The sequence below is a fragment of the Priceomyces carsonii genome (genome assembly GCF_900007245.1).
Source record: "Priceomyces carsonii strain CBS4050 genome assembly, scaffold: Debaryomyces_carsonii_scaffold_1, whole genome shotgun sequence".
Classification (NCBI taxonomy): domain Eukaryota; kingdom Fungi; phylum Ascomycota; class Pichiomycetes; order Serinales; family Debaryomycetaceae; genus Priceomyces; species Priceomyces carsonii.
The window spans coordinates 2,035,407-2,061,703 of NW_026946674.1; the positions used below are offsets into that span (position 1 = coordinate 2,035,407).

At 36.9% G+C, this 26,297-nt stretch overlaps 12 protein-coding genes across 12 annotated transcripts; 7 read left to right on the forward strand and 5 right to left on the reverse strand.

Moving 5' to 3' along the window:
* Positions 1 to 382: 382 nt before the first annotated feature.
* Positions 383 to 1,639, forward strand: RNR21 (ribonucleotide-diphosphate reductase subunit; the record flags this gene model as incomplete). Its single annotated transcript, XM_062950892.1, has 1 exon — positions 383 to 1,639. One exon carries the CDS (start codon positions 383 to 385, stop codon positions 1,637 to 1,639), a length of 1,257 nt encoding a protein of 418 aa, XP_062807949.1.
* A 228-nt stretch (positions 1,640 to 1,867) lies between these two features.
* On the forward strand, positions 1,868 to 2,845 carry PRCAT00001130001 (ribosome biogenesis protein TSR3; the record flags this gene model as incomplete). The annotated part of the gene is made up of 1 exon (XM_062950893.1): positions 1,868 to 2,845. One exon carries the CDS (start codon positions 1,868 to 1,870, stop codon positions 2,843 to 2,845), a length of 978 nt encoding a protein of 325 aa, XP_062807950.1.
* A 184-nt stretch (positions 2,846 to 3,029) lies between these two features.
* On the forward strand, positions 3,030 to 6,947 carry HYU1 (5-oxoprolinase; the record flags this gene model as incomplete). The annotated part of the gene is made up of 1 exon (XM_062950894.1): positions 3,030 to 6,947. The coding sequence occupies one exon, from the start codon at positions 3,030 to 3,032 to the stop codon at positions 6,945 to 6,947; it is 3,918 nt and encodes a 1,305-aa protein (XP_062807951.1).
* Positions 6,948 to 7,271: 324 nt separating this feature from the next.
* Positions 7,272 to 10,910, forward strand: PRCAT00001132001 (uncharacterized protein; the record flags this gene model as incomplete). The annotated part of the gene is made up of 1 exon (XM_062950895.1): positions 7,272 to 10,910. One exon carries the CDS (start codon positions 7,272 to 7,274, stop codon positions 10,908 to 10,910), a length of 3,639 nt encoding a protein of 1,212 aa, XP_062807952.1.
* Positions 10,911 to 11,047: 137 nt separating this feature from the next.
* On the forward strand, positions 11,048 to 12,082 carry SGT2 (Sgt2p; the record flags this gene model as incomplete). Its single annotated transcript, XM_062950896.1, has 1 exon — positions 11,048 to 12,082. The coding sequence occupies one exon, from the start codon at positions 11,048 to 11,050 to the stop codon at positions 12,080 to 12,082; it is 1,035 nt and encodes a 344-aa protein (XP_062807953.1).
* Positions 12,083 to 12,369: 287 nt separating this feature from the next.
* Positions 12,370 to 15,987, reverse strand: ADR1 (DNA-binding transcription factor; the record flags this gene model as incomplete). The annotated part of the gene is made up of 1 exon (XM_062950897.1): positions 12,370 to 15,987. One exon carries the CDS (start codon positions 15,985 to 15,987, stop codon positions 12,370 to 12,372), a length of 3,618 nt encoding a protein of 1,205 aa, XP_062807954.1.
* Positions 15,988 to 17,026: 1,039 nt separating this feature from the next.
* GRX3 (monothiol glutaredoxin) lies at positions 17,027 to 17,737 on the forward strand (the record flags this gene model as incomplete). The annotated part of the gene is made up of 1 exon (XM_062950898.1): positions 17,027 to 17,737. One exon carries the CDS (start codon positions 17,027 to 17,029, stop codon positions 17,735 to 17,737), a length of 711 nt encoding a protein of 236 aa, XP_062807955.1.
* Positions 17,738 to 17,787: 50 nt separating this feature from the next.
* On the reverse strand, positions 17,788 to 19,593 carry PRCAT00001136001 (uncharacterized protein; the record flags this gene model as incomplete). Its single annotated transcript, XM_062950901.1, has 1 exon — positions 17,788 to 19,593. The coding sequence occupies one exon, from the start codon at positions 19,591 to 19,593 to the stop codon at positions 17,788 to 17,790; it is 1,806 nt and encodes a 601-aa protein (XP_062807956.1).
* Positions 19,594 to 19,768: 175 nt separating this feature from the next.
* PRCAT00001137001 (uncharacterized protein) lies at positions 19,769 to 21,895 on the reverse strand (the record flags this gene model as incomplete). The annotated part of the gene is made up of 1 exon (XM_062950902.1): positions 19,769 to 21,895. One exon carries the CDS (start codon positions 21,893 to 21,895, stop codon positions 19,769 to 19,771), a length of 2,127 nt encoding a protein of 708 aa, XP_062807957.1.
* A 216-nt stretch (positions 21,896 to 22,111) lies between these two features.
* Positions 22,112 to 22,408, forward strand: PRCAT00001138001 (uncharacterized protein; the record flags this gene model as incomplete). The annotated part of the gene is made up of 1 exon (XM_062950903.1): positions 22,112 to 22,408. The coding sequence occupies one exon, from the start codon at positions 22,112 to 22,114 to the stop codon at positions 22,406 to 22,408; it is 297 nt and encodes a 98-aa protein (XP_062807958.1).
* A 28-nt stretch (positions 22,409 to 22,436) lies between these two features.
* On the reverse strand, positions 22,437 to 24,263 carry PRCAT00001139001 (uncharacterized protein; the record flags this gene model as incomplete). The annotated part of the gene is made up of 1 exon (XM_062950904.1): positions 22,437 to 24,263. The coding sequence occupies one exon, from the start codon at positions 24,261 to 24,263 to the stop codon at positions 22,437 to 22,439; it is 1,827 nt and encodes a 608-aa protein (XP_062807959.1).
* Positions 24,264 to 24,387: 124 nt separating this feature from the next.
* On the reverse strand, positions 24,388 to 26,292 carry PRCAT00001140001 (uncharacterized protein; the record flags this gene model as incomplete). The annotated part of the gene is made up of 1 exon (XM_062950905.1): positions 24,388 to 26,292. The coding sequence occupies one exon, from the start codon at positions 26,290 to 26,292 to the stop codon at positions 24,388 to 24,390; it is 1,905 nt and encodes a 634-aa protein (XP_062807960.1).
* Between the last annotated feature and the right edge of the window lie 5 nt (positions 26,293 to 26,297).

A 26,297-nucleotide genomic window follows, 5' to 3' on the forward strand; every position in this document is an offset into this window, starting at 1 on the left:
ATCATTACAAGCTTTAGGATCATAGGCTTTTATGGGAAAAAGATATATGCTTGAATACCCTGATCTCAGAGCTTATATACTTACCTTCTAAGTCTAAGTAATTCTAACAATCAGGAAGCTCGGTGTGCATATGATCTATTTGGTGGAGCAACTAAAAAAAAATCGCGTTTGGAACGCTCTCAACAAGAAATCCTCTTGCCGTTGCAACAACATTAGGTAGTATAAACAAACATACTAATATCCGTCATCGGGAGCTCTTTCTTTTTTCGAGAGCGTATAAATAGAGAAGGATCCTCTGTCCATAGATAGCATATACTCTTTAAGCATTAGCTTTTGAAGAAAATAGAGATCCAACACTGACCTCAACACATCAATAGCATCAATGTCAATTCAACAAACACCAACTAACGGATTAACCGGTAAAATATCAGATTTAGATATGGCTAACGCTAAGGGTAAATCTTTAACTGATAAATTGGCCGCAGAGGCTAAAGAGAAGGATGATTCTCAAACAGTAGCTGTTGGTAAAAATGCCTTGGTGGATCCTGTTTTCGACGCCAAAAAGATCGCAGAAGAGAATGAAGAAATCAATAGAAAGCACAAAGCTTTTTTGACTCAACATAAGGCCCACCGCCATGAGTTACATTCTTTAGAGAAAGAAGAGCCTTTATTGATCGAGAATACTCGCCGCTTCGTCTTGTTCCCTATCAAATATCATGAAATTTGGCAAATGTATAAGAAAGCTGAAGCATCTTTCTGGACAGCAGAAGAAATTGACTTAGGCAAAGATCTTCACGACTGGAAAAATAGATTGAACGACAATGAGAGGTATTTCATCTCGAGAATCTTAGCTTTTTTTGCTGCTTCTGATGGTATTGTTAATGAGAATTTAGTTGAAAACTTCTCTGCTGAAGTTCAAATACCTGAAGCGAAATGTTTCTATGGTTTTCAAATCATGATGGAAAACATTCACTCCGAGACTTATTCTCTATTGATTGATACATACATTAAGGATCCTAAAGAAGCTGACTTTTTGTTCAATGCTATTGAAAACATTCCATGCATCAAAAAGAAAGCTGATTGGGCATTGAGATGGATTAACGATGATGATGCTTTGTTTGCAGAGCGTCTTGTCGCATTTGCTGCCGTTGAGGGAATTTTCTTCAGTGGTTCTTTCGCTTCTATATTCTGGTTGAAGAAAAGAGGTTTAATGCCAGGTCTTACGTTTTCTAATGAATTAATCTGTAGAGATGAGGGCTTACATACGGATTTTGCTTGCATGTTATTCTCACATTTGCAGCACAGGCCGGACCCAAAAATTGTTGAGAAGATTATCACTGAAGCTGTGAAGATTGAAAAGGAGTTCTTTACAGATGCATTACCCATTTCTTTATTAGGTATGAACTGTAACTTGATGTGTCAGTATGTTGAATTCGTCGCTGATAGGTTGTTGATTGCCTTGGGTAATAAGAAGGTTTATAATGTTACCAATCCATTTGACTTTATGGAGAATATTTCTTTGGCAGGAAAGACCAATTTCTTTGAGAAGAGAGTCAGTGATTATCAAAAAGCTGGTGTCATGGCTAAGTCTGGTGAGTCTAAGTCTGATGACGCATTTGCCTTTGATGAAGAATTTTAAGTTTGAATCCAACTTGGAATTAGAGAAGCATAGTCCTTTGCTATCGGTTTTATCATAAGATCACATGAGCAGTGCATCGAAACGCCTAATTATTAAAAGCTCGTACAAATTTATTTCTCAATTTTTTAGCTCAACTGTATATTAAAATATAAATTTAAATACTATTAAATTCTATACTCATCGTAATAGATAGTCACCAAAAAAGATTAATGTTTTAGATATTCAAGAATGGGAAAAGGTAAAAATAAAGTATCAGATGAAAGAGCTACTAAGTCTCGAATCTCAAATGGCCACAAGTCGAAACAACACCATCATAAGAGAGGAAGACAAGAGATAGGTGTGAAAAGTTCCAAGGTCGCTAACTTCCCAGTGAAATTGGCCATGTGGGATTTCGACCATTGTGACCCTAAGAGATGTAGTGGGAAAAAATTAGAAAAGTTGGGTTTCATAACTAATTTAAGAGTCGGTCAAAAGTTTTCTGGTATAATTGTTTCGCCAAACGGAAAGTCCGTAGTTTCTCCAGCTGATCGTGAAATAGTAGAAAATTTTGGCAGCGCAGTTGTGGAATGTTCTTGGGCAAGATTAGAAGAAATACCGTTTGAAAAAATCGGAGGAAAGCACGAAAGGTTGTTGCCGTATTTGGTAGCTGCTAATCCAGTGAATTACGGTCGACCCTGGAAGCTTAATTGTGCTGAGGCTTTAGCTGCATGTTTTGCGATAGTAGGGCACATTGAGTGGGCCGAAACTTTACTCGATAACTTTTCATGGGGTCCTGCTTTCTTGAAAATTAACAAAGAAATTCTTGAATTATACTCCTCGTGTACTAGTTCTGAATCGGTCCTGAAAACCCAAGAAGAATGGTTGCAAAAGATTGAAGAGGAAGCAGCGGAAAGAAAGCGGACTAATCAAAACGGCGATGTCTGGATGACAGGGAATGTCAATAAGCTTTGTAATAATGCACTTGATAGTGATATATATGACAGCTCAAGCGAAGAAGAAAAAGACGAGAAATATAATAATGCTGATGATGATAGAAAAGTCCATCGTGAGCCAAGGAAGGTTTTCGAAAAAGGGACGCTGTCTTGTTCCGATCTGGAAGGAGAAGATGGATCAATAATTGAGCTTTCCAAGACTATGTCAAAAAAATCTGGTTCAAGTTCGCAAGAAGAAAAAGTATATGACAAACTAGGTAATTTAGTTATTTAGAGAGAAACGACTGTAAAATTTAGACCCTATAACTTCTTCTTCCTCTAATAATTTTTGAAAACACTGTATACGTATAATTGAACATTGTGAAAAATAACGGTAATTTTTTTCAGTGTTCGGGTATAAAAGAGGGGGGAATATAAAACTGGGAACAATACATAGTTTTTTTTGAATTGTGAACGAAATGACAAAAGTCAATGGTATTCAAATTGCTATCGATAGAGGGGGTACATTCTGTGATGTTATAGCGAAGGTCCCTAATCAAGTTGATATTACATTCAAATTATTATCAGTAGACCCAAAGAACTATCGAGATGCCCCTACCGAAGGTATTAGAAGAGTTTTGGAGCAAGTTTTTGGCACCACAATCGGGAAAGATGAAAAGTTGAGTTTAGAGTCAATCGACAGCATAAGAATGGGAACCACAGTGGCTACCAATGCTTTGTTAGAGAGAAAAGGAGCGAAAGTTTTGTTGGTGACTACCAAAGGGTTTAAAGATGTTCTTACAATAGGTAATCAGACAAGACCAAGCATCTTCGATCTTACGGCCAAAAAATTAGATCATTTATATAACGAAGTCCTTGAAATTGATGAAAGAGTAACTATTGAAAGCTTTAGTGAAGGTGGAGGTGATAAGTTACAGAATGGGGCTGGTAACGACTTCGTCATATCAGATGCAGGAGATATCGTAAGAATTATAAAAGAGCCTGATTTTGCGGTCGTTGAATCTCAACTTCAAAAGATATATGATGAAGGTACTATTAAAGCGGTGGCCTTGTCCCTTTTGCATTCATATACTTATCCCAATCACGAATCAAAAATTGCGGAAATAGCTAAAAATATTGGATTTCTGGTATCAATTTCTCATCAATTACAGCCTATGATAGGATTTGTTAATAGGACTTCATCAACAGTTGCTGATGCTTACTTATCACCTATTATCAATGATTATATTCACAGCTTCGGGTCTGGCTTTCAAGGTGGCTTAAGTGCTTTTGGCAATAAATTATTATTTATGCAATCAAATGGTGGTTTATGCCCTTGGTATAAGTTTACGGGGTTAAAAGCTATTCTTTCAGGTCCAGCTGGAGGAGTTGTGGGATATGGAGAGACTTGCTACGATGCAGAAACGGGACAAGCAACCATTGGCTTTGACGCTGGTGGTACTTCCACTGACGTTTCTAGATACTGTGGCAGCCTAGAGCATATTTACGAAACAGTCGTCAACCAAATTAGTTTGCAAACACCACAGTTGGATATATCTACCGTGGCAGCAGGAGGGGGCTCCATGTTATTTTGGAAAAATAATATGTTTGTTGTAGGACCAGAATCTGCCGGTTCGAACCCTGGACCTGCTTGCTATAGAAAAGGTGGTCCATTGACTGTGACAGATGCTAATCTTTTTTTGGGAAGATTGGATCCAGACAATTTCCCTAAAATATTTGGTCCGAATCAGGATCAGCCACTTGACTATGACTTGACCTCAAAAATGTTTCAAGATTTGGCTGTCAAAGTGAATAAAGACAAGAAATCAGAGAATATTGAATTTACGGCGGAGGAAATTGCTTTAGGCTTTTTGAAGGTTGCCGTAGAATCTATGGCTCGACCTATTCGAAATTTAACTCAATCTAAGGGAGTACATACTGGAGATCACAATCTTGCTTGCTTCGGAGGCTCTGGGGGTCAATTTTCTGTTGCATTAGCAAAGAACTTAAATATTCCCCATGTTGCAATATATAAGTACTCTTCCTTACTCTCAGCTTATGGAATTTACTTGGCAGATATCGTCATAGAGAAGCAAGCTCCAGTTTCGTTTTCTTATGCCGAAGAAATCTTCTCATCTATTGAACAGAAGGTAGATTTGTTGACTAAGAGTGCCTACGAAGATTACGAGCGTCAACATTTGACGAATTATACTACTAAAGTTAAAGTATTTTTAAATATGAGATATTCCGGGTCTGATACACATCTTTTAATACCTTATGAAAGGAATAAGAACACAGCAGACTCATTATTCATTGATAGGCACGAAAGGGAGTTTGGTTTCACCTTGGAGAGACCTGTTATGGTTGACGACATTCAACTACTTTTAGTAGTTGATAACGGCAGTAAAGAGCCTCAAAATCCATTTCAAGAGTTTCGTGAAATAAGTAATCTCAGAAAGGCTCCTGAATCAGCGATATTTAAGAAAACGTATTTCGAAGGCATTGGATGGACAGAAACTCCAATATATGTCTTGTCGGACTTGAAGAAAGGGACGTCAATAAATGGCCCAGCCATTATTCTCGATGATACTCAGACAATTTTAATAGAGCCTGCCTCACGAGCAGTCTCTCTTGCTAACCATATTTTAATAGTAGTAGAGAACTCTAGGCCGCCTGAGTTGTCTGAGAATGTGGTCGATCCTATTCAGTTGTCAGTATTTGGCCATAGGTTTATGTCGATTGCCGAGCAAATGGGAAAAACTTTGCAGCAGACCGCAATCTCAACTAATATCAAGGAAAGGTTAGACTTCTCGTGCGCTTTATTCGATCATAACGGAGACTTAGTTGCAAATGCACCACACGTTCCAATACATTTAGGCGCAATGTCATTTGCTGTAAAGGCGCAAATGGAATTATGGAAGGGAAAGTTATATCCGGGAGACGTTCTAGTTTCAAATCATCCTAAAGCAGGTGGCTCTCATTTGCCTGATATCACGGTTATAACTCCTGTTTTGAATGACAAAAATGAACCAATATTCTGGACAGCTTCCAGGGGCCATCATGCAGATATTGGTTCAATTTCTGCTGGTTCAATGCCTCCGAATTCAAAAACGATTTTTGAAGAAGGCGCTGCTATTGTAACTCATAAATTATGTTCAAAAGGTGAATTCGACGAAGCAGGAATTACTAGGATTTTGCTTGACGAGCCTGCAAAGTATCCTGGAGGCTCAGGAACTAGAACTTTGAAGGATAATATTTCAGATTTAAAGGCTCAAGTATCAGCAAATTACAAAGGTGCAACTCTACTAGGAGCTTTGATCAAAGAATTTAGCTATCCTGTAATAAGCTTGTATATGAGTGGAATTCAAAGTACAGCTGAGCTAGCTGTAAGAAATTTGTTGAAGTTTGCATATCTGAAATTTGGTGGAAAGCATTTGCAGGCTACGGATTATTTGGATGATGGTACTCCAATATCCTTGCAGATTAGTATCAATCCTGAAACTGGTGACGCAATTTTTGATTTCACTGACTCGGGTGACCAGATGTATGGTAATTTGAATGCACCTCGTGCCATTTTATATTCGGCTGTTTTGTATGTATTGAGATCTTTGATTAGTTCTGACATTCCTTTAAATAATGGCTGTTTACGCCCTGTTCAGTTCAAAACTCGAGAAGGTTCAATTGTCAATCCATCTTACGAAGCGGCTGTTGTTGGAGGTAATGTTGAAACTACCCAGAGAATAGTTGACGTCATGCTTAAAGCTTTTGAAGCTGCTGCTGCTTCTCAAGGAACATGTAACAATTTCACATTTGGCATTAATGACAAGGATAATGGTATATCTTTTGGCTACTATGAGACAATATGTGGTGGTTCTGGTGCTGGCCCAACTTGGGATGGTCAATCTGTCGTTCAATGCCACACAACAAACACTAGAATTACAGATACAGAATTGTTTGAGAAACGATATCCAGTAATTGTTAGGGAGTATTCTGTCAGAGTTGGATCTGGAGGGAAGGGAAAACACAGAGGTGGTGATGGAGTGGTTAGAGATGTTGAATTCACATATCCTAACCTAGAAGTTTCATGTTTAACGGAGAGAAGAGCTCTAGCTCCGTTTGGATTACTGGAAGGTGCAGATGGACTCAGAGGAAAGAATATATGGTATCGGAGATCAGAAACAGACCCATCCAAGTTTCTAAGAATTTCTTTAGGCGGCAAATGTTCTGTAAAAGTCAGCAAAGGTGATCGAGTTGTTATATTGACACCTGGTGGTGGTGGTTTCGGTTCTTTAAATGATAGTGAAGAAGCACCTGATAACTACGGTATACAAAGCACTAAACCCTCTATTCTTACGGGCTCTGTTGCTCTAAGATCTTTGAAACAAGAGACAAATTAATCTCATTACTCTATTTAGCAAATATCTTAATAATTGTTGCAAAAATTTAAAAAAAATGTACGCTAAGAGCGACTCTCTTTCTGCAAATCTTTCTCTTCGCTTCAATTTAATTTGGTTTCTTAACTAACTGCCACCATCTTAAAAAGGGTAAATCACCTTCATTGTCTCTTGAAGCTTATGCCATGTTTAAAATCAAGGAAGCCCAAAATAGTGACTTGTGGCGATAGAAATAAAATAGTCACACAAAACCTCTTGTAGTACTAGTTTCGCAGACTGACTACGAATGCATAATTTAACTAGTAAGAAAGTAAATGATGTACCAGCATGCTGATATCATCGACATCGCTTACACATCTTCCATTGCTATTTAATCCGCTTTTAAATTGCCTTTTCAACAATCCTCATCACACGAAAACACCATTCAAGCAAACAATACAAGATTTGGCGACAAACCATAATGATTTTACTATTTTAGTACCGCCATCGTTCGTACTTCAAGAAGGGTACGATCCACTTTCTTTACATTCAGGGAGTAAAGCACTACTTAGGGATCTTTGTTACACGAATGAAGAATTCATTCGATCTCACATTTTGAAGACCAGCAGCCCATGCTCTACTATAATAGCCCCAGTGTCTAAGATTCAGCTGGTTATTTATAACACTATGAGCGGAAACCAAATTTTAATTAAAAATGGCATGGTTTTTACTGGGAAAGGCTTTACTAGAAGCTTGAAATTGAAGATTTTACTGATCAACTATTTCAACTCATTTTGTGACTATTTTCCCAAAGATTGCAAATTCATGTTGATATTCATTGAAGATTCGCTATATGGTAGCAGTTACATATCTAAGGGTCTAAATCCTACTGTGAAGGAGACAGGTTTGGTACTAGAGAAAGGAAAGAAGCAGAAACGAAATGAGGTCAATATCACATTTGAAAATCTTTTGAGGAGTTATCCGCTATTATCTAAAGCTGTTTCTGGAAAGTTTTATAAGCTCTTTCACCATAACGGCCACCTGTTTCAATCGCTTAAAGGTCAGACGAAAAAGCCATTGAGTTTGATTAAACTGAGATTTCAAAACATGCTAGAAGATGCATACAAAATCGTTCTGGACAGCGTGCGAGTAGAAGCACCAGAGAGTCAACAAACTTATAACATAATAAGTAATGTTTTAAGGGAAAACCCAGGACTAGATTTGAATAGGATAGTCCATGAATATCTTGAAATGAATGTTTATGACAAATTATGGCCCCAAGTGGTTTTACAGTTCAACTTTGCAATGACAGATGAAGAAGGAACAAGTTACGATGCGAAAAAGCTTCTAACTAATTATACTTATGATAGACTATCCAATGTGTCCCTTAATCAACTAGATATTCCAATAACTAAGCCTTGGCAGATTAATGTGCTTCTCAAAAGAGTCAAGGATGCTATTATAGAGCTCAAGAAGTTAGATGATCCTACAATCGTGAACCTGGAGAGTAAAATAGATGTGCTAAGACGAACATTTAGCATTCTAACCGCTAATGAAAGAACTCACGTCCAACACCCAGAAAAACATGAATCTGATGACTGTCTTGTAGTTGATGCTGATACCTTGATTGGCCTACTAGTAATGGTTATTATTCACTCGAAAATACTAAATTTGGAAGCCCACTTGTTTTATATAAAGAATTTCAGCTATAATGACCATACCCACGACGGATATTTGAGCTACATTTTGAGCAATATAGATGCAGTTTTACTTCATTTATCCTCGACGGCCAGTGATAAATCTCAGTTTGAAGAGCTTTCAATTGCATCCAGCTTAAATTTCAATCTATGGAAATCAATAAGGGAAAAAGATGAACCCGCTTTGGAAAGAATCTTGACAAATATTCAGGTTGAATTTGGAAACTCACAACTCCCCAATAATCACTTTTTGAAAAGTAGAAACTTGGACGGAGAAAGTTGTCTAGCGATAGCTATCAAATCACAAAATCATTTGGCATTAGATAAACTAATGAACTTTAATACTAACTGGATTTTAGTAGATGACATTCTTTTCGATAGAAATACCACCAATAAGCAAAATTTACTTACTCTTTCTTTACTGGAAGAGAATAAAACCATCACCTATCAATTAATCGATATTTTAAGTTCAAGTTGCACTTTAGAGGAGCAAGAGGCATACTACAATTCCATTGATGATTTGGGGAGATCAGTTGGACATTATTTATTTCATGACTACAAACTAATAGACTCAATTGGGAGATTGATTGATTGGGAAAAAAAGGACCTCAATTTTCATACGCCTTTATTTACTCTATGTCGTTGTTATGATCATTCCCAATATTCCGAATTAATTGCAAAAGGCTTTGAATGTGTTTACGCCAAATATGGCAAGCAAATTGATTTTGATAAGCACATTGATAAAATGGGAAACACATTGTTGCATGTTATACTGAAGAACTTGGAACAAACTGGACTATTGGATTCTGGATCGAGAAATGTCGATGTAAATAGATTCAATAATAGGTTTATGACTCCTTTAACACTATACGTGAAATATAATCGATTGGAAAATTTAGAGCGAATTCTTGCTGATAACAGATTGATATTTGATCTTGAAGATCCTAAAAATTTCTGCAAAGTTTTCGATTATCTTGGAGTTCTGTCTAATAAGATTGGTGTACAAAACAGAATCTCTCAAGAAATTGACAGGAAAGTTTGTGATTACTTTGTTAATAACTATTGGGCTGACGTGAATAGTACGAGAAGTGAAATGGTTTGTCTAAATGCTAAATATGATCCAAACACTAAGGGATGGTTCATCTTGCTCAAGGATGTTGATGGAAGTTATAAGTATAGAAGTTTAGAAAAAGTGAAACAAGCTTTGTATTTGATGAAATTAGAAAATCCTTTATCAATTTTACCAGAAGAAGAAGTATTTTGGCTTAATTTTCCATTCGACACATCTACGGCACCTTTTTTCAACAAGTTCAGAGCCAATAGAATGGTAGAAAAGTTGAATGTTCTTTTCATCAGTTTAAAATTTCACACCTTGATTGATTCGAGCTCCTTTTATTCCAGAATTGGGGATAAGCTATTTGATGAAGAAGGACCACTGATGTTCGAAAAAATACACGAAATCAATAGAAATTTCGAACGTTCAAGAGAAAACTTGGGTGAAATAAATTTAACAGCACTTCAAATTCAAGAAATTGAATATTTTTTAAGGTACTCTTTCAATGATTTGAAAAAATACGAAACAGCTGTCACAAGGTTTAACAAAATTGTATCTGTATGCGAAGTTAAACATTCCGATTTGGAAGTAATTTATAACAGAATACTAGAATCTTTGGCTTATCAAGGTCTGTATGAATATCTGGAGGGATTATCATCTTTGGAGAATGACTCTGGGTTTAATACGGCGTATCGGAGTCTTTTGTTGCATACAAGCTGGCTAGAAGTATCTGTACTTGAGCTTTTGAAAAACATTAACAAGATACTCGAAAAGACGAGCTTATGGAAGGAAATTCATGGCTTCATAAATAGCATCAATAACGACCTCAAGCGATACGAAGAAAACGCTCTCTCAGCTACCATTTCAGGGAGTCTGATTGCCAAAGACAGCTTGCTGAATATTAATTCAAACCAGGATCTCGAGCATGAATATAACAAGTCTCAGAATTTTTTTAGCTTCTCGAATCTTTTGGAGAATAAGAAGGCTAGGTATAAAAAGCTTTTGATTGCCAAGTCAGAGAAAGTAAATCAGATGTTGAAATTAAATCAGACCATCAAGATAGATCATGAAACCATTGCTGCAGAAATCTCCAACTTTCTTCAGTTTCGGTCCACTTTTTTAAAGTTTGGTATTAAACGTCTCGCATATACTAACTTAAGACTCATGAGACGAAGAAACTACCAGCTTTATAGACAGTTGAACCTAACAGCTACGTCCAGGAAAGATCTCACATAATTTCGTGTACAAACCAATATATGATAGGAATCTTCGAGAAAATCAAAGGCGAGATACAGCCGGCGACTGTATTATAATCACGACAATTGATCACTGTTTGGATAATATCTTCGTATAGTGAAATCTATATACTAAATATGTCACTTACGAATAAAGATGTTGCATTGGCAATAATAAATTTCTTGAAAGGATCTGTATCCTCAAAGCAAGTTTCGGAAGACTTTGCTGATTCTATGGATGTCGCTATTGACTGCGTGGCAGATGCGTTTGAAGTTGATAAGAATGACGATCAAAAGGTCATGGATTCAAAATTTGGAAGCAAGTCTTTATTGGAACTTCTTGAACATTCATCAGTTAGCAAACTGTCCTCGTCGAAGGAAGTAAGTCATGATGTTAAAGATAAGGCAGAAAGCTTGAAAGTGGAAGGTAATCGAGCTATGTCCGCCAGAAAATTTGACGAGGCAATAGCCAAGTATACGGAAGCAATTAATTTGGATCCTTCGAATGTAGTATTTTTGTCTAATCGTGCAGCTGCCTATTCTTCCTGTTCTCAACATCAAAAGGCTGTGGAAGACTCTGAGGCGGCTATACAAAAGGATCCTAATTTTTCGAAAGCGTACTCTAGGCTAGGATTAGCACAGTACGCCTTAGGAAATGCAAAAGCTTCAATGGAAGCTTACAAGAAAGGCTTGGATGTTGAAGGTGATAAAAAGTCAGATGCCATGACCAGAGGTTACGAGACTGCAAAACGTAGAGTTGAGGAAGAATTAGAGAAGTCGATCTCTTCAAATTCTAATGACACTTCTGAGCCAGACGGTAGTCAGGAAAGGTCCGGCTCTAATCCGCCAAACGGTATGCCTGATTTCTCCAGTATGTTTGGGGGAAATGGTGGAGGTATGCCTTCATTTAGCGAATTGATGAATAATCCCCAAATCATGCAAGCTGCTCAGCTGATGATGTCAAATCCATCGGCCTTGCAGGGATTAATGAACAATCCTTCTATTCGTCAAATGGCTGAAAATATGGGCTTAGGTGGTGAGAATGGCGCAAATCCAAATTTGTCAGACATAATGAATAATCCTATGTTACAAAATTTAGCTAGTCAGTTTGGTGGTGGTGCGAACAACAGTGATAACAGCAGCAGCAATAATAACAGCGAGAGCTCCAATTAGATTGGCGGTCCTAAATATTAGCATTAAATCTTGCTTTGATAATAATTGATGACGATATGCTTCCATTTGATCATGTAGAGCGATAATGTATAATGTATGTGAGTCGAAAAATCTACTACAGTGCGAAGATTCTCCAGCGTTAGTCATGATATTAAATAGTTGCGCATACATATTAATGAGATAGTTCTCAATATAAATACACAATAATAAATACGCAAATAAATAGGCCATATGTTTGACTAAGAATTGTTTTCAAAGAGCACACTTTGAAATAGTTAGTAAATATTTCAGCTTCCAACTATTCTTGCCTCATTATCAATAAGAAATTTTCTGATTTGGGATAAACTTCCTGCTAACTTTTTGAAGATGCTCACTTTCATGTTCGATTCATACATATAAGACAAAGTCAATTCACCAACTTTAAGAATATATAGTACTTTTTCCAACGAGAATACATTTGAAGATGACGAATATAGACACATATTGGTAAATTCATTGTCCAACTTAACGTTTGTATTGGCACCCTTGTACTTAACCTTCAAGAACTCCTCTATTTTATTCAAGAGCTCCATAGTAACCTTGAATCTCTGATTCAATTCGAATGACAAATTCTGAAAATCTTGCATCATTTCTTCACTATTATTTCTCTTAACCATGTATATTGCGAAAACGGAAAGGATCATGAAAACATGGAACAACATTTGTGAATGAATTGAATTCTTTGAATTATCAAATTCATCAAAAACCTTCAAGTTGAGCATCTTCTCAAAATTGGTTGATGTGTTTTCACAATGAGAATCAGACATCAGAGGGTTAAAATCATTACTACTAGCAGCTTTAAACAAGGAGTTATTGTCACTATTGTATAAGTTCAGGAAGTCAAAGTCATTGTTGAATAATCCATTCTCGTGTTCATCCCCTTTGATTGCATCATCGGTCTTAAACAAAATCAATTTTATAATCATAACGCTGCAATCAACAATCTTCAAAAAGTCGAATTCACTTACTAAATTTAGGCTGTCAAGCATTGATTTATTATAGTTTTTCGTCAATTCATCAAAGTTCTTTAACCAACTTTGTTCTTTTGCTAATTTAAAATCAACCAAAGAACTAATTTTCGTAAAGTTAACCAATAAAGCATAGTCTAGCTTCTCGAAGTCCTGCTGCATCTTGCTATATTCATTTACAGTAGGTTTTGACTTCATGCACCTGGTTAAATTGTCTAGAACTGAAAACATGTCTACATCTTTCATTTCTTGGTATTGCTTGACTTCAAACAAACCATGAACTAAAGTAGTAAAGCCAAATTTACTTAAATTCAGTAACTCATGCACCAATGCTGAATTCTCCGCAATATTGGGATCTACCAATTTCAAAATATCCTTAAAAACAAATTTATTTTCATCACTCAAGTAGGATTCTAAAGTCCTCTCTAAATGATTCAGCTGATGGTATTCTTGAAAATTATGATAGCTTTTAAAGCTCCACAAAGTTTCATCATCCGAGCTTGGACAAGTCAACTTCCCCAAATCATTAATTGATAAACTTAGTGGTACATTATACATCATCAAGAGAAAGTTTGTCAACCTGTAGATCATGAATACAATTCTTACTTGCGACTGCAAAACAATGCTATTCTTGAATTTTATTTCATCATTGATGCTAAAATTTGGAAATAAAGAATTATTTTGCTTTTGTCTATCGATATTTAAGTTCTCCTCGTCCTCGCCATTAACAGCAAACAAAATATGTCTGTTGGATCTAACAGAAGCCTTAACCAAAGAATTAAGAGCATTCAATTGTCTTATGACTATGTAGACATTATTCTCATTATCAGAGAATAATCCAAATATAACAGAAAGTGTCAATGACTGGATTAACCATAAAGGATTGGAAGGTTGATTAGACAGGGTCGAATTATCAGCTTGACTTTTTCTACTTTCCAAATAAATGTGAATCGTTCTTCTTGACGCCTCATATAGGTGCTCGGCGTGGCTTTTATTATTTGCTAATAGTGCTCCAATAGTAGCAATTAGCAAAGGTAAGCAAACTCTTGCACTTTCATTCGTTTCATCTTCGTTCACAGTCATACTCATTATTTCGTATTCGTTGAGCTTAGATACGTGAATGAAAGGGAAATGAGCCAAGAATATGTTGATAAAAGTGGTAAGATAATACTCCAAACGTTCATTGGAAGGAATACTTGGAGTCATAATTCCACTGATCGGGTACTTGCTCAATGCCTTATTAATTAAATATCTAAGTTTATTAGTAAATAGTTTGTTCCTGGAGAAGTGATTCAGTCTTTGGATGCTCTTCTTTTTCAAATCGTTTTCAATATTGAGTAGTTGAGTTTGACTTAACGTACCATCATGATGATCGTTATTAGACATTGGAAAATTCATTCCACCAGAAGGTGGTGTCACAACATGGGGGGAATTAGAACCTATACCCGACGAAGAAGCAGATTGACTATCACCATAAAAGGAGTAACCATTGGGCATAAACTTGTAATTCACGTCATATTCGTGTGTTAAATCTTCAATGTCATTCAAAAAATTCAAATCAAAATTATTGGATACGGTATTAGAATTCGAATTTGTCTCGTGTTGAGAAGCATCGTCTTCCTCTTGCCGTATCGGTGTTAATGATGAGTGGGGATTGTAATGTTGTTTGGAAGGATCTTGTTTCGCAGAGAGCATTGACTCAGGAATATCATAAAAGGAGTACCCATAATCTTTAAACGATCTTTCATTCTTGAAATTTGATAGTTCCTGATTAGATATCGTTGCTGTTGGTACCATATACTGCATGTTTCCCATACTATCTAACGTATTGAATGAGCTAGTGCTAGCCAAAGAGTCTGATCTATGATTCCCTGGAGTATTGAGATTGCTCGAAAAAGACCCATGATGAGATACATCCATTGGAAATGGATTTTCATTTCCATGGGAGGTAATTGAGGGTTGTCTCAAGCCTCCAGAGGATAAATTATTACTGATTTTATATTCATGACTATCTTTGTTTACCATACCAGGAATCGCATTTAAATTATTCAACCAGCTCAGCTCTTCGCTGGACGTCGAAGGTAACAATTGTGGTGTTGAGAATTCTATATTATCGGTACCTGGGTAAATATCGTGGAAGTCAGACCCACCAACAGCATAGTTTGCTCCCGATTGCGCCGAAAATGAAGCACCTCTTCTCAAGTGCCTTTGTTCGAATACTTTTCTTTGCAAGTTTATACCTCCCTGGTCTTTTGCTGAGTTTCGTTTCGATGTGACAGGAGGTGGAGAAGCCCCTGAATTGAATAAATTAAGATTGAACTGAACGTCTTCTCCTGAATTATGAGGGGACATACTGTTTCCAGATTCTTGCTTGATGGCACCCTCGTCATCCTCTAAATCGTTGGAACCGACAGATTTTCTTTTGAGCGATTTTCTTCTTAATCTTGTAATAGCATCGGCACATCCAGCATGCAACTTTTGGGCATGCCTCAATAATAAGTCTCTTCTAGAAAATTTCCTTTGACAGACACCGCAGCTAAATGGCTTCTCCTTCGTGTGGGATCTCTCATGTCTACGAAGATGTTCTAGCCTTGCAAAAGCTCTCGTACAAGTTTGACAGACAAACAATCGAGGTTTTCCCGATGGTGTAGTACCGTACGCAGTCAACTCAAATGGAACATTTCTTTGCTTCTTTGAGCCTCCATTACTGCTATTGCCAATGTTACCTTTTTCATTTCCTGGGGACACTTTATTGCTGTTGCCATTACCGTTGGAAATAACAGCACGATTGTTCTCGTTGTCAGGCTTCGCCATATTTTGCAGCTTCGATGTATGACTAATATTACTAGCTGACTTGTATTCCATAGGAACTGATTGCAATTTGATTTGACTTAGCATCAAAATAGAAGAGCAGCTGAATAATCTCGGTTCGGATCTTTAAAGAGTGTTTCGAAAGACGCTTGATAAAGCACTAGAGCTTTCTGTGTTGCACTTCACCCAAAGAATTGGTCCTTCTTGTATACTAATAAGATATTTATATTCTGTAGTTTTTGAGTGGTGGCTTAAGCAGCGTTCTGCGCTAAGTGTTTCTCGTTTGAACTTCAAGAGGTAGGTGTTAGGTAAACCTTGTTCTGCTTCAGACTCTTCTATTATCACTTGTTGGCGTGTTTCTTACTCTAATACCAGCCAAGTGTGATTTTTGCATTTGTTGGTTAGACCAATTAGCTGTTTATCACTGATTAGTCTATTATAGTACTTGTTTCGTATCTTAAACGGACTTGAAGAGTTTGGCAATACAATACAATAGCATAAAACTGTAAATTAGCCTCCGTTGTATCAAATTCTGGAGGTTTTGATCTTCTCTTCGCTTCTGTTTCGTCTGTCTACAAGGTGAAAATCGAAAATCTGGGGTTTTTTTTGGGTGCTTTGGGTACGACAACACTTTGCCCAGTAAGAGCCGCGTTACATCAGCGCTTACGTGGTTTTGTGGGGAGTGACTATATGTTTTAAAGACCAATGCAGCTAATAAGTTAAAGCGGGGCTACGGACTTGTCGGGTTGAGCGTTGATTTCTATTAATGGCCAGAGACAACAATTTGAATTATGCCCAATAACCCGGATAAGTATGACATAGGTATATGGAATGACTGAAATGACCCCACATTAAATGCACAACAACCGCATTTGCTGCTCTTAGAAACCCGACAAATTTCGGGCCGCATGCTCGCCACTATGACACACTGGACACCTGAAGGAACCGTTCGCGACATACTGCGACATACTGCGACAATCTCAGAAGATGAATCACGTGATAATATATGATCACTATTACAAAATTACGGCATCGCATCCCACTATAACAATCAATAGGATAAGAGTATAGAGCGGCGACATTATAGAACTGAAGTAATAATAATATTAAGGGCTCGATTAAAGATATGGCTATAATTGATATCGAATCTGAAGAGCAGTTCAACCAGTTGATCAAATCTGATCCGAAACAGTTGTTAGCGGTATACTTTCACACTCCATGGGCTGGTCCATGTCAAACCATGAATTCAGTGATAAAGACGTTGGCCGAAGCCCACCCTTCAGTGCTTTTTCTCTCAGTGAATGCAGATGATCAAGCTGAGATCAGCGAGATGCTAGAAGTATCGGCCGTTCCATATTTCATCTTAATTAGAGACCTGACAACTTTGAAAGAAGTATCTGGTGCGGATCCAAGGGAATTTGTCAAAGCCTTGGATGAGTTCTCTGATGATAGGTCTAGTAACTCGAGCCTGAATACTAATACTGCTTTATCTACTGTATCTGAACCAAAAGAGGAATCACCTGCTGAATTGAATGAAAGATTAAAAAAGTTGACATCAGCAGCCGCCGTCATGCTCTTTATGAAGGGTTCTCCTTCAGCTCCACAGTGTGGCTTCTCTCGTCAATTAGTTGCTATATTGAGGGAGCATCAAGTTAGGTTTGGTTTTTTTGATATCCTAAAGGACGATTCTGTGAGGCAGGGACTAAAAACCTTTTCGGATTGGCCCACATTTCCTCAACTTTATATCAATGGAGAATTTCAAGGTGGCTTGGATATAGTTAAGGAGTCGATCGACGAAGATCCAAACTTTTTTGATAATGTTGTAGAAGCGAGTTGAATAATTTCATATATTTGTAACAATATACATTATCATAGTAATATTTACAATTAAAGTTTTCCTTGGGATATTAAATTTTCTAACTCCGAGTCAGACAGAAAATCGTCCAGTTCATTATGGACTTGCATTTTCTTGACAGCTTCAGAGTGACCTATTAAATTATTCAATTGTTCATTTATGGAATCATCAAAAAGATCCAAATCTGAATCATTGTCTGAGTCAACTACTGGATCGCTTAAGCTCTCCTCAGTATCAGACATTTCGTTCTCTAGCTTATGGTTTACGTCTAACTGAAACTGGTCTCTCATATAATTATCAGATTCAGTAATGTCTTCATAGATATCTACGATCGGTAATGCTTCATCAGCATATACTTGCTTGAATCTCCCACCTAGTCTGCCATACAAGAGTTTGCTCTTAGTTTCAGAAGCATTTTGATATCTCCTAGAGTTATATATTCTGGGAAGAAGACAACCATCAATTAAATTTAGGTTGTCGAATGAATTTTTAAATCCAATGTATCTTTGATAAAGTCTTATTTCCTCTTTCGTCTTATTATACTCTCTTACCATTTTAAAATTCCGTGGGAACTTAATATTCGGCAGTTTTTTACCAGTCAAAGTAACTTTCCTAAGTTCATGCCTCGTCGACCTAATACCAATATCTGGTCCTTCCTTAATACGACATAAGACATCGCTGATACTGAGATTGTCAAGAATTGCTCCAGCCGTCTTCAAAGGAAATTCCAGTGCACTATAAATATTGTAATTCTCCATGAGAGCAAGGTTCAATATCAGAGCCTCAGAATTGACATAACTATCTATGACAGCTTGAACAGATAAGTAATCTGACTCATCGGGATCTCTATCTCTAAATTTGGAGCTGGAGAATATTATTTTTCCAATCGCATGGAATAAATTAAACTTATGTTCTCTTGCGAAATCAAATTCCAAATCCTTTCCTTCGCTTCGTGATTTAAAGCTAGACCATATTTGTAAATTTGCTATTATCGCTCTGATATCTCCAGTTTCCAATAATAAGCTAAGAAAAGTATTAATTTCGGCTTTAGTTATGCCAGAGAATGTCGAACTTTCCTTAGCAATTATTTGACCCAAAGTCTTCTTCACAAAGCTGGCCGCAATAGGGTTAAATTTTAAGTGCTTAACATCTGGAAGTGATAAAATTAGCTTACCTAGAAGTGTTTCAGCGGTCAAGTTATTATTAATATTGAAAGATTCCGAATTTGAGGTCTCATTTGCAGCTTCAACTTCTGTAATGCAGAGAACTAAAAGAGGGAAGTTCCTTCTATTTTCACTTAAAATCCATTCTTTCAAAGATCTTCTGAATACCTCTAAAGTATGTGGGTTGAATACGTTGGGCAATTCTTCAATAATTACCAATGAATCCGAAACAACTTTCGCATCTTGCAAGAATTCCTCGAAATGAGCCGATTGATTAGTTCCTATTACGGCAGAATCAATATATTCTATCCAACTTTGGTCTCTTGGATTAGTGTAATGATTATTTCGAAAGGTACCAGTGAATATTTCATTCGCCACAACTTTGACTGTAGTAGACTTAGATGACCCTGCGGGGCCTGAGAGAACTAATAGCCTTGTATTATCTTTTCCCTCGACTATGTCTGAGATCGTTTCTTTCACCTCCTTTAATTTTCTGGGATTAATACATATATCTCTAGATATTTTTGGACGATACTTCTCAACCCATTGATCGCTTCCTATTTTTGGTAATTTTGCCTTCTTATGTGCTTGAATATATTGATCAGTCACCTCTTCATCACTGATATCTTCGTCCGAATCTTCGTTATCTTGTTTCTTATTAATTTCATGTTTCATTAGGTACAAGATATCTATGAAAGAAAACCACGTCTCATTGAAACGAATATCGCGACTAATCTATACACAACCACGATACAGGATATTTACACTCTCGCCTACAAACTTTAGTTTGACTTGATCCCTGTTTATGTCATACAGTGTGTCATTAGTATTTACATTATATATCTTGAATTTAGTGCGATGCTGAATGATGCAAGTGTGTTTGAAAAGTATTGTGCCATTCTGCTCCCACATGATTGTAGAACACATTAGAAGAAATATGGATTGGACTCGTTTGTTTCCAAGGAACGACATTAGTTTGTACGAGAGACTTATCATTAAGTACTGTGCCGCCAGCCGTCTTTTTCTTAGGCAGAGGCTGATAAGCATCACTGCCATCTAATGGCCTCTTGAACAAACCTAATGGAGGGTAATGCTTAATCAATAGGGAGTTCGAGAAAGTAGTTGGCCTTTCGGCTAGTACATTTTCATAAGGGACTTCAATCACTTCGTTAGAATTTGGGTACATGAGCACATGAAATGTATTCTCGTAGAGGTTATTTTCAACTGTATACCCACAAAACATCTGCTTCGAATTATTAAATGAAAACTGAATTAAAGAGTCACATGAAGTTTGGGCTAATAGTTCATTCTTATTTTTTACAGTTTTCCTACTTCGATGATATTTGCATCGACAATCAAAGCGACCATTTCGAATACCGTAATGAACACCGTCAGCCAAACCACAAGTTGCGTGAAAAGCCCTGACGCATTTTGAGTAGCTACATTGAAAACAAGCACCATGCTTTTCTTTATTCAAAGATTTCGAACAAACTGAGCATTTCAAATTCCTTTGTGCCTTCGATATAGTCGAAATACCATGTACGATATTGTCCTCAATATTTAATTGGTCTGGAAACATTTCGGCGCATATTCGATGGACTTTATAATGGCCCTCGTCGCATGGAGAATCCGTTAAGAGTAGCTCAAAACCCCTGGTTTTGAGGACCCGAGCCGATAGGTTATTCGGGCATAAAAAGCACTGATAGGCTTTTCTTTGTAATTTATCTACTTTTATCCTCGTCTTTGAATGTTTCGCTTCAAAGTTATTATCTGGTATTTTTTTATTTTTCAGAACAGGCAAAGCAAGATCACTACTCAGTTCTAAAGAATCTTTTTGCTCCTCAACTTCATTTGTTGCTGGTTCGTATGGCACACCGTGGTATTCGCAGTATAGTTGCTTTACATTGAGGCCAACAGAGTCACTGATACATTCACACTTCTTGGTGAGCTCCCCAATTGGAAACCAATCATCAAGAGCAAAGTTCACGGATTCTGCAACGTTATAACCATAGTTGAATCCAGCATGATAACCATATGGATATGTTATTATAAATTCGCCCTCATTGTGAACGATTTTATTGAATTTCACACCATGTCTCTCCAAGAAAGCTGGTGAGACTAAAAAAGTCTTATGCCTCAAAAACTCAGGGCATGCTCTATATTCTTCACTAAAAGTATCCTTCATTAACTCAAAAAATTTTCCAGATTCTTCTTGGGGAATTGAATACCACTGCTTCGGGGCACCGAAATGATTATAATTTATAGAATACAAGTCTTGGTCCTCCAAGTGCCACGCAAATGTAGCTTTCCACAATCCAGCATACAAATAAGCCTCATTTACTCCAGGAAGTTTGGTATCCATCAAGTCAAGTATATTCGGCAAATTCGCAACATTCCATGTTTTGTCTTCCTTTGAGAATAAAGAGCCTAGTGAGTCAGCGCCATACATTGGTTCCGAAAAGGTTAGCGATTTCCAATAAACTTTCTCTAATTGCTCGCATCTCTCAGGCGTGAACTGAGAAGTGTCTATATTGTAGAAAGAATTACTGTCTTTCGTGTCTTTTGTACCTCTGGGGTCCGCAACATGTGTAAGAGATCCCCTTATTTTGCCCTTAGGCGCCGGAGGTTGGTAATTTGATCTATCTGACAACTCCTTCCATTGAAAGATATTGTATGACCTTGACCTTTCTACATTCTGCTGGAAGAATACTCCGGATCCCGAGCTGTTAATATGTTGTATTATCGGATTTTTGATCTTAACTGATTCCAATTTTTCCTTCGAATAGTTATTTGATATGGAATGCAGCCATTCATTGGGAGGTACCACCTTGACAATACCAGACTTCATTCCAAATTTATTGATTGCCTTATTAAATTTGTAGAAGTCACTAAATTCGTTCATATTAGGCTTGAAAACTGGTATGCCTCCGCAATACATTGCGGGCTCCAACTCTAGTTCAGAGTTACGCTCAAACATGGTCTTCTTAGATTCTTAAACTTAACTTGGTTCCAGTGATGTCAGAAAAATCAGTCAGTGCATCCCTCTGGTCTTGCTTCAATCATATAGTATCTCAACCGGATGTAAATTCAAATCCGACCACACCCGAAATACGGTAATGAATTAAATGTAGGACGTTAATGAGTTGCCTCAATCTTATAGAAGTAATACGATAGGAATAACGAATTATTGGGAATGCCAACTATTAAACCTAAGAGAAGATTAAACGAAGACAGACCTTCGAAGCAGAGGGCTTTAAATGCTTTTATTCTTACATTGACTTCACTTTTTGTCGTGATATTATTAGTTTATCATGCATTTTGGGCCGTGAAAGTTGTCTATTATAACCAGTATGGGAGACTATTTAGTAGCCTTGTATATGGGCCTGGAACACTAGTGGCAAATGCTGGTTTGTCTACAAGATTTTTAAAGTTTCTTAATAGAAAGTTACTAGAGGACACTTTAGATACAGATCATAAAAAGTACATTTAGAATCATTATAAAAATACATACATAATTTTCAGACGTGATGCTTCTTTTTAAAGTAACTGATTCCGCTCTCATCAAGAAAGCTTTCCAAGCAAGACATTTCGATTTTAATATTCGAACGCTGTAACCGAGACATAAGCTCTTCCACAGGAAATGGTTCAAAGCTGAGTATTCTATCTAGCCAATATCGATCTTGCTTTAACAATGTTATGAGTATTGCATGTGTTTCCATAGATAGGAACGTATTTGAATTGTCACAATCTAATTTTTGACTTTCAGATGAAATCATATTATATTTAGATAATGGCGATAATGGCAGGTTTTGGCTCTCTATAGATCTACTTTGTGATGGCGAGACAAAAGTATCATCATTGATTAAGTTTTCTTCAGCAGGAAGTGAGAAGTTCAAGTCTTCCTTCAGCTTCGTATCAGGACTCGAGCATACTTGTAAGATTGACTTATCAATAGCTGTATTTTCAGCTGATTTTAAATTATAATTAACATCATCCTCGCTACTTATGCAAATGAGATCATTCGTAACATCTTCCTCTCTTGTTATTTCAATGACGCTAATGCTATTGTCCTGAATAGGATCATCTTCTGAATCTTGGATTTCATTATCAGAGTCAATCAAAACAGGGCGAGAATACAAGTAAGTAAGACTTATCTTTTTGTCATGATCTTTAAATTCCCTTACATTGAAAACACTTGGAACTTCAACTCTCGATGTATGTAAAGGTTTTTTTCCCTTAAGATTAGTTGTACCACTTGGCAGTGAGTATGACTGAATCTGCGAGCGAGCTGTTGAATAGATTGAAGATAGAACTTGAGAGTTTTGTTTCGAACTGAAAGCCTCGTCATGGTAGATGGTCAATACATCTCTTGGCTTCTCTTCGTTCCCGGGAGATGAGCCAATCTCAATTATTTCATTCGTTCCCATAGATGGTTCCGCTGCCTCTTTAAGTTCACTTCCATATGTGTGCAACCTATTATCTGAAATAATATCATTTCCCATTCCTACCTCAATATCAAAATTGTCGAGTAACTTCACTGGTGGATCCAAGAGAGGACTTGGCTCCCACTCAGAATTCAGTATCTCAGTCATATCATGGAGCTCATCAAGATGATCGCTCCTATCATTAAAAATTTGGGAAAGGGTTGAAACATAAGGTACTGTTTCTGGTCTTTCTTCAACATTCTCACCTTCGCCATCACAAATCTCACAACTCGAACCTACCTGGTTATCGTTTAGGTCATATAGCCATTTCAAGTCAGAGTCACTAAGTTTAGATTCTGGATGAGAGGATGCATGGGTCCAAAGGCCATGATATTTTGCTTCTTCTTTCTCGATCATAGCGATCTCACCCAAAATACCGTTTAGATTTCTTTTATATTTATCTGAAAGATTTGGGAATTTCATTTTAATGCTCTTCATTATTGATATCCACTCCTCTTTGGAATATAAATAAGTATCCTTCTTCGTTAGACCTTCCAAATCATTCACTCGCGTGATTGATTTAAGAAATTGATCTATTTTAGACTGCGATCCTGACATTTCTTCTGATATATTCCCAAATGTATCTCTTACCAAATCATTCATAGACATTTTCTTTTTTCTTCGTGACTTCTTCATTTGCGTTTTAGTTCGTCTCATATCTAGATTTCTAACATCATTTATATTTTCATTTTTATATTTCTGTAGCATCGATAACGATTTTCTCTTGCTTAAAACATCCTGTTCATGATTTATTACCTCTTCATGCCTTGCTTGCATCTGTGTGGAAATGAAGTACGCACCTCCTGCACTTTTTGACCCTGATCTTTCATTATGGTGTTCCCCTTCTGAGGCTCTCTCCATGGTTTGATACAATATTTTGTTATCTTACAGCGCGATATTTTTAATAGTGAGTGTATATTTATAAGTAGAGAAAATAAAGAGACCAATCCGCATAAAAGTTCCCATTTAAAGTATGCTTCGATTATCAGCTTTCATTTGAAACATATATCAGCTTCACTTGTGGTTTCACTTCCCAGCAATACTTTTTTTTATTGTAGCTAGCAATATCTTGGATTGTTTGCTTCAATAATGATTTAGTGAAAGATTTGAACTCTTTCTTCGACAACTCAACTAATGTTCCTATTGTAAAATCATTATTCGCTTCAATAAAAGCTATGAGGTCACTTATTGTGCTTTTATCTTCAATGATTTTCTTCAGATTACCGTTGATCAAATTTTGTTTATCTGGATCTACTCTTAACGAGTTATCGGTACCGGTGCCCATTATGTGTTCTTTCCTCGAAACCAGCCAGTAATCATGGTAAGGGTTTATCGCAAACTTTATATTGGAACTTATGAGCTCATATTTCATATCGTCAAATATGCCATGCGAATTATTATTCCATTCACTAACTGCAACCAACGGACCGATCATCTTTCTTGAAACCTGATCGTTCCCTTTCTCAACAAAGTCGTTCATTTCATCATCACCCGCTACGTAGTAACCAAGTTCTTCTTCGTCATCTTCATCTTCATCTTCTTCCTCCTCATTATCAATATCCTCTCCTTCGCCTTCCTCATCTCCATTCCAGTCAATATCCGAGTCGTATGAGTAATCTAAGCCAGTGGATGTATTAAAAGGATCAACAATCGGAACACTAGTCAGGAGGTGTTTATCAGAACACCAAGTACCAATGTAGGGTGGCCTAGAATTTTCATAAAAATATAAGTACTTGATTGGTGGCATATGCTTACACATATTATGTACCTCGAACTCCGTTGTGCTAGACGAGTTCAATGAATTAATTATACGTTCAGTGGAGGTATAGCGTGTCTCGGCCCTCCGAATCTTATGATTATGAAAGAATTTTGATAAAAGATCTTTTGAATTTTCTGATGCCTTCAAGAGAGATTCAAATCGAAGTTTTGAGCTTTCCAAATCCTGTTCAGAAAATTGAGTGGAGGAAGCCATTTTGACATTCTTCTTGACAAAGAACGGTAGAAAATACTCATTATAAACTGAGACAGATGTCTTTTCTGGCGCGTTGCATTTATCTTCATTTGCTTCTGTTCTTGGTGACGATTTAATTTTTTGACCGACGCCAAAAAAGCTTGAAATCTTCATTTGATTTTTCTCTTTTTCTTCTAAGATACGCCTCTTTTCTTCTTCCTTTTTTTCTTTTTCTGCCTCTCTTCTTTGCTTATCCTCCTCCAAGCGCTTTTTCTTTTCGAATCTTATTTTTTCCCTTTCTTCTTTCTCTTTTTCTTTCTTTAATTTCTCTGCTTCTTTTCGAAGCCTTTCGGCTTCCCTTTTGCGCTCTCTCTCAGTTTTCTCTTCTTCAGCCTCTTTCCGTTTTCGTTCTTTCTCTTGAACTTTCTTCAACTTTTCATCTTCTTTAGCTCTCTTCTCCTGAATTTTCTGTTCTTGTCTTCTTAATCTTTCTTCTTCCCTCAATTTTTTCTCTTGTTGCTTCTTGTTTTGTTCTTCTTCCTTCTTTCTTAGCTTTTCTGTTTTTTGGATCTCTTTCATATTCTGCTTTCTTGGTTTTTCTTCATGCTTTTCTTGTTTTTGCAATTCTTCTTGATTATCTGATCCACTTATGTCTTGAGAAGCATCTTCTTGAGAAAGAGATGTTTGATATGCAATGACGGTTTGCATAACCTCTTCGGCTTTTCCTTCTTTTTTAATAGAGCTTACCAGGTTTTGGTTGGGCAACTTACTTATCTTGGACATGTTACTTCCTTCCGTCCCTTCGTCTTCGCACTTCCTTTTTCTCTCATATGGCGAACTAGAGGAGTCCGAAACCTGACTCAAGACCATCATCAGCTGTTCTGTCTCTTGGAAACCTGACAGCATTTTTGATATTGATTCAAGGGATGAGCCATCCATTTATA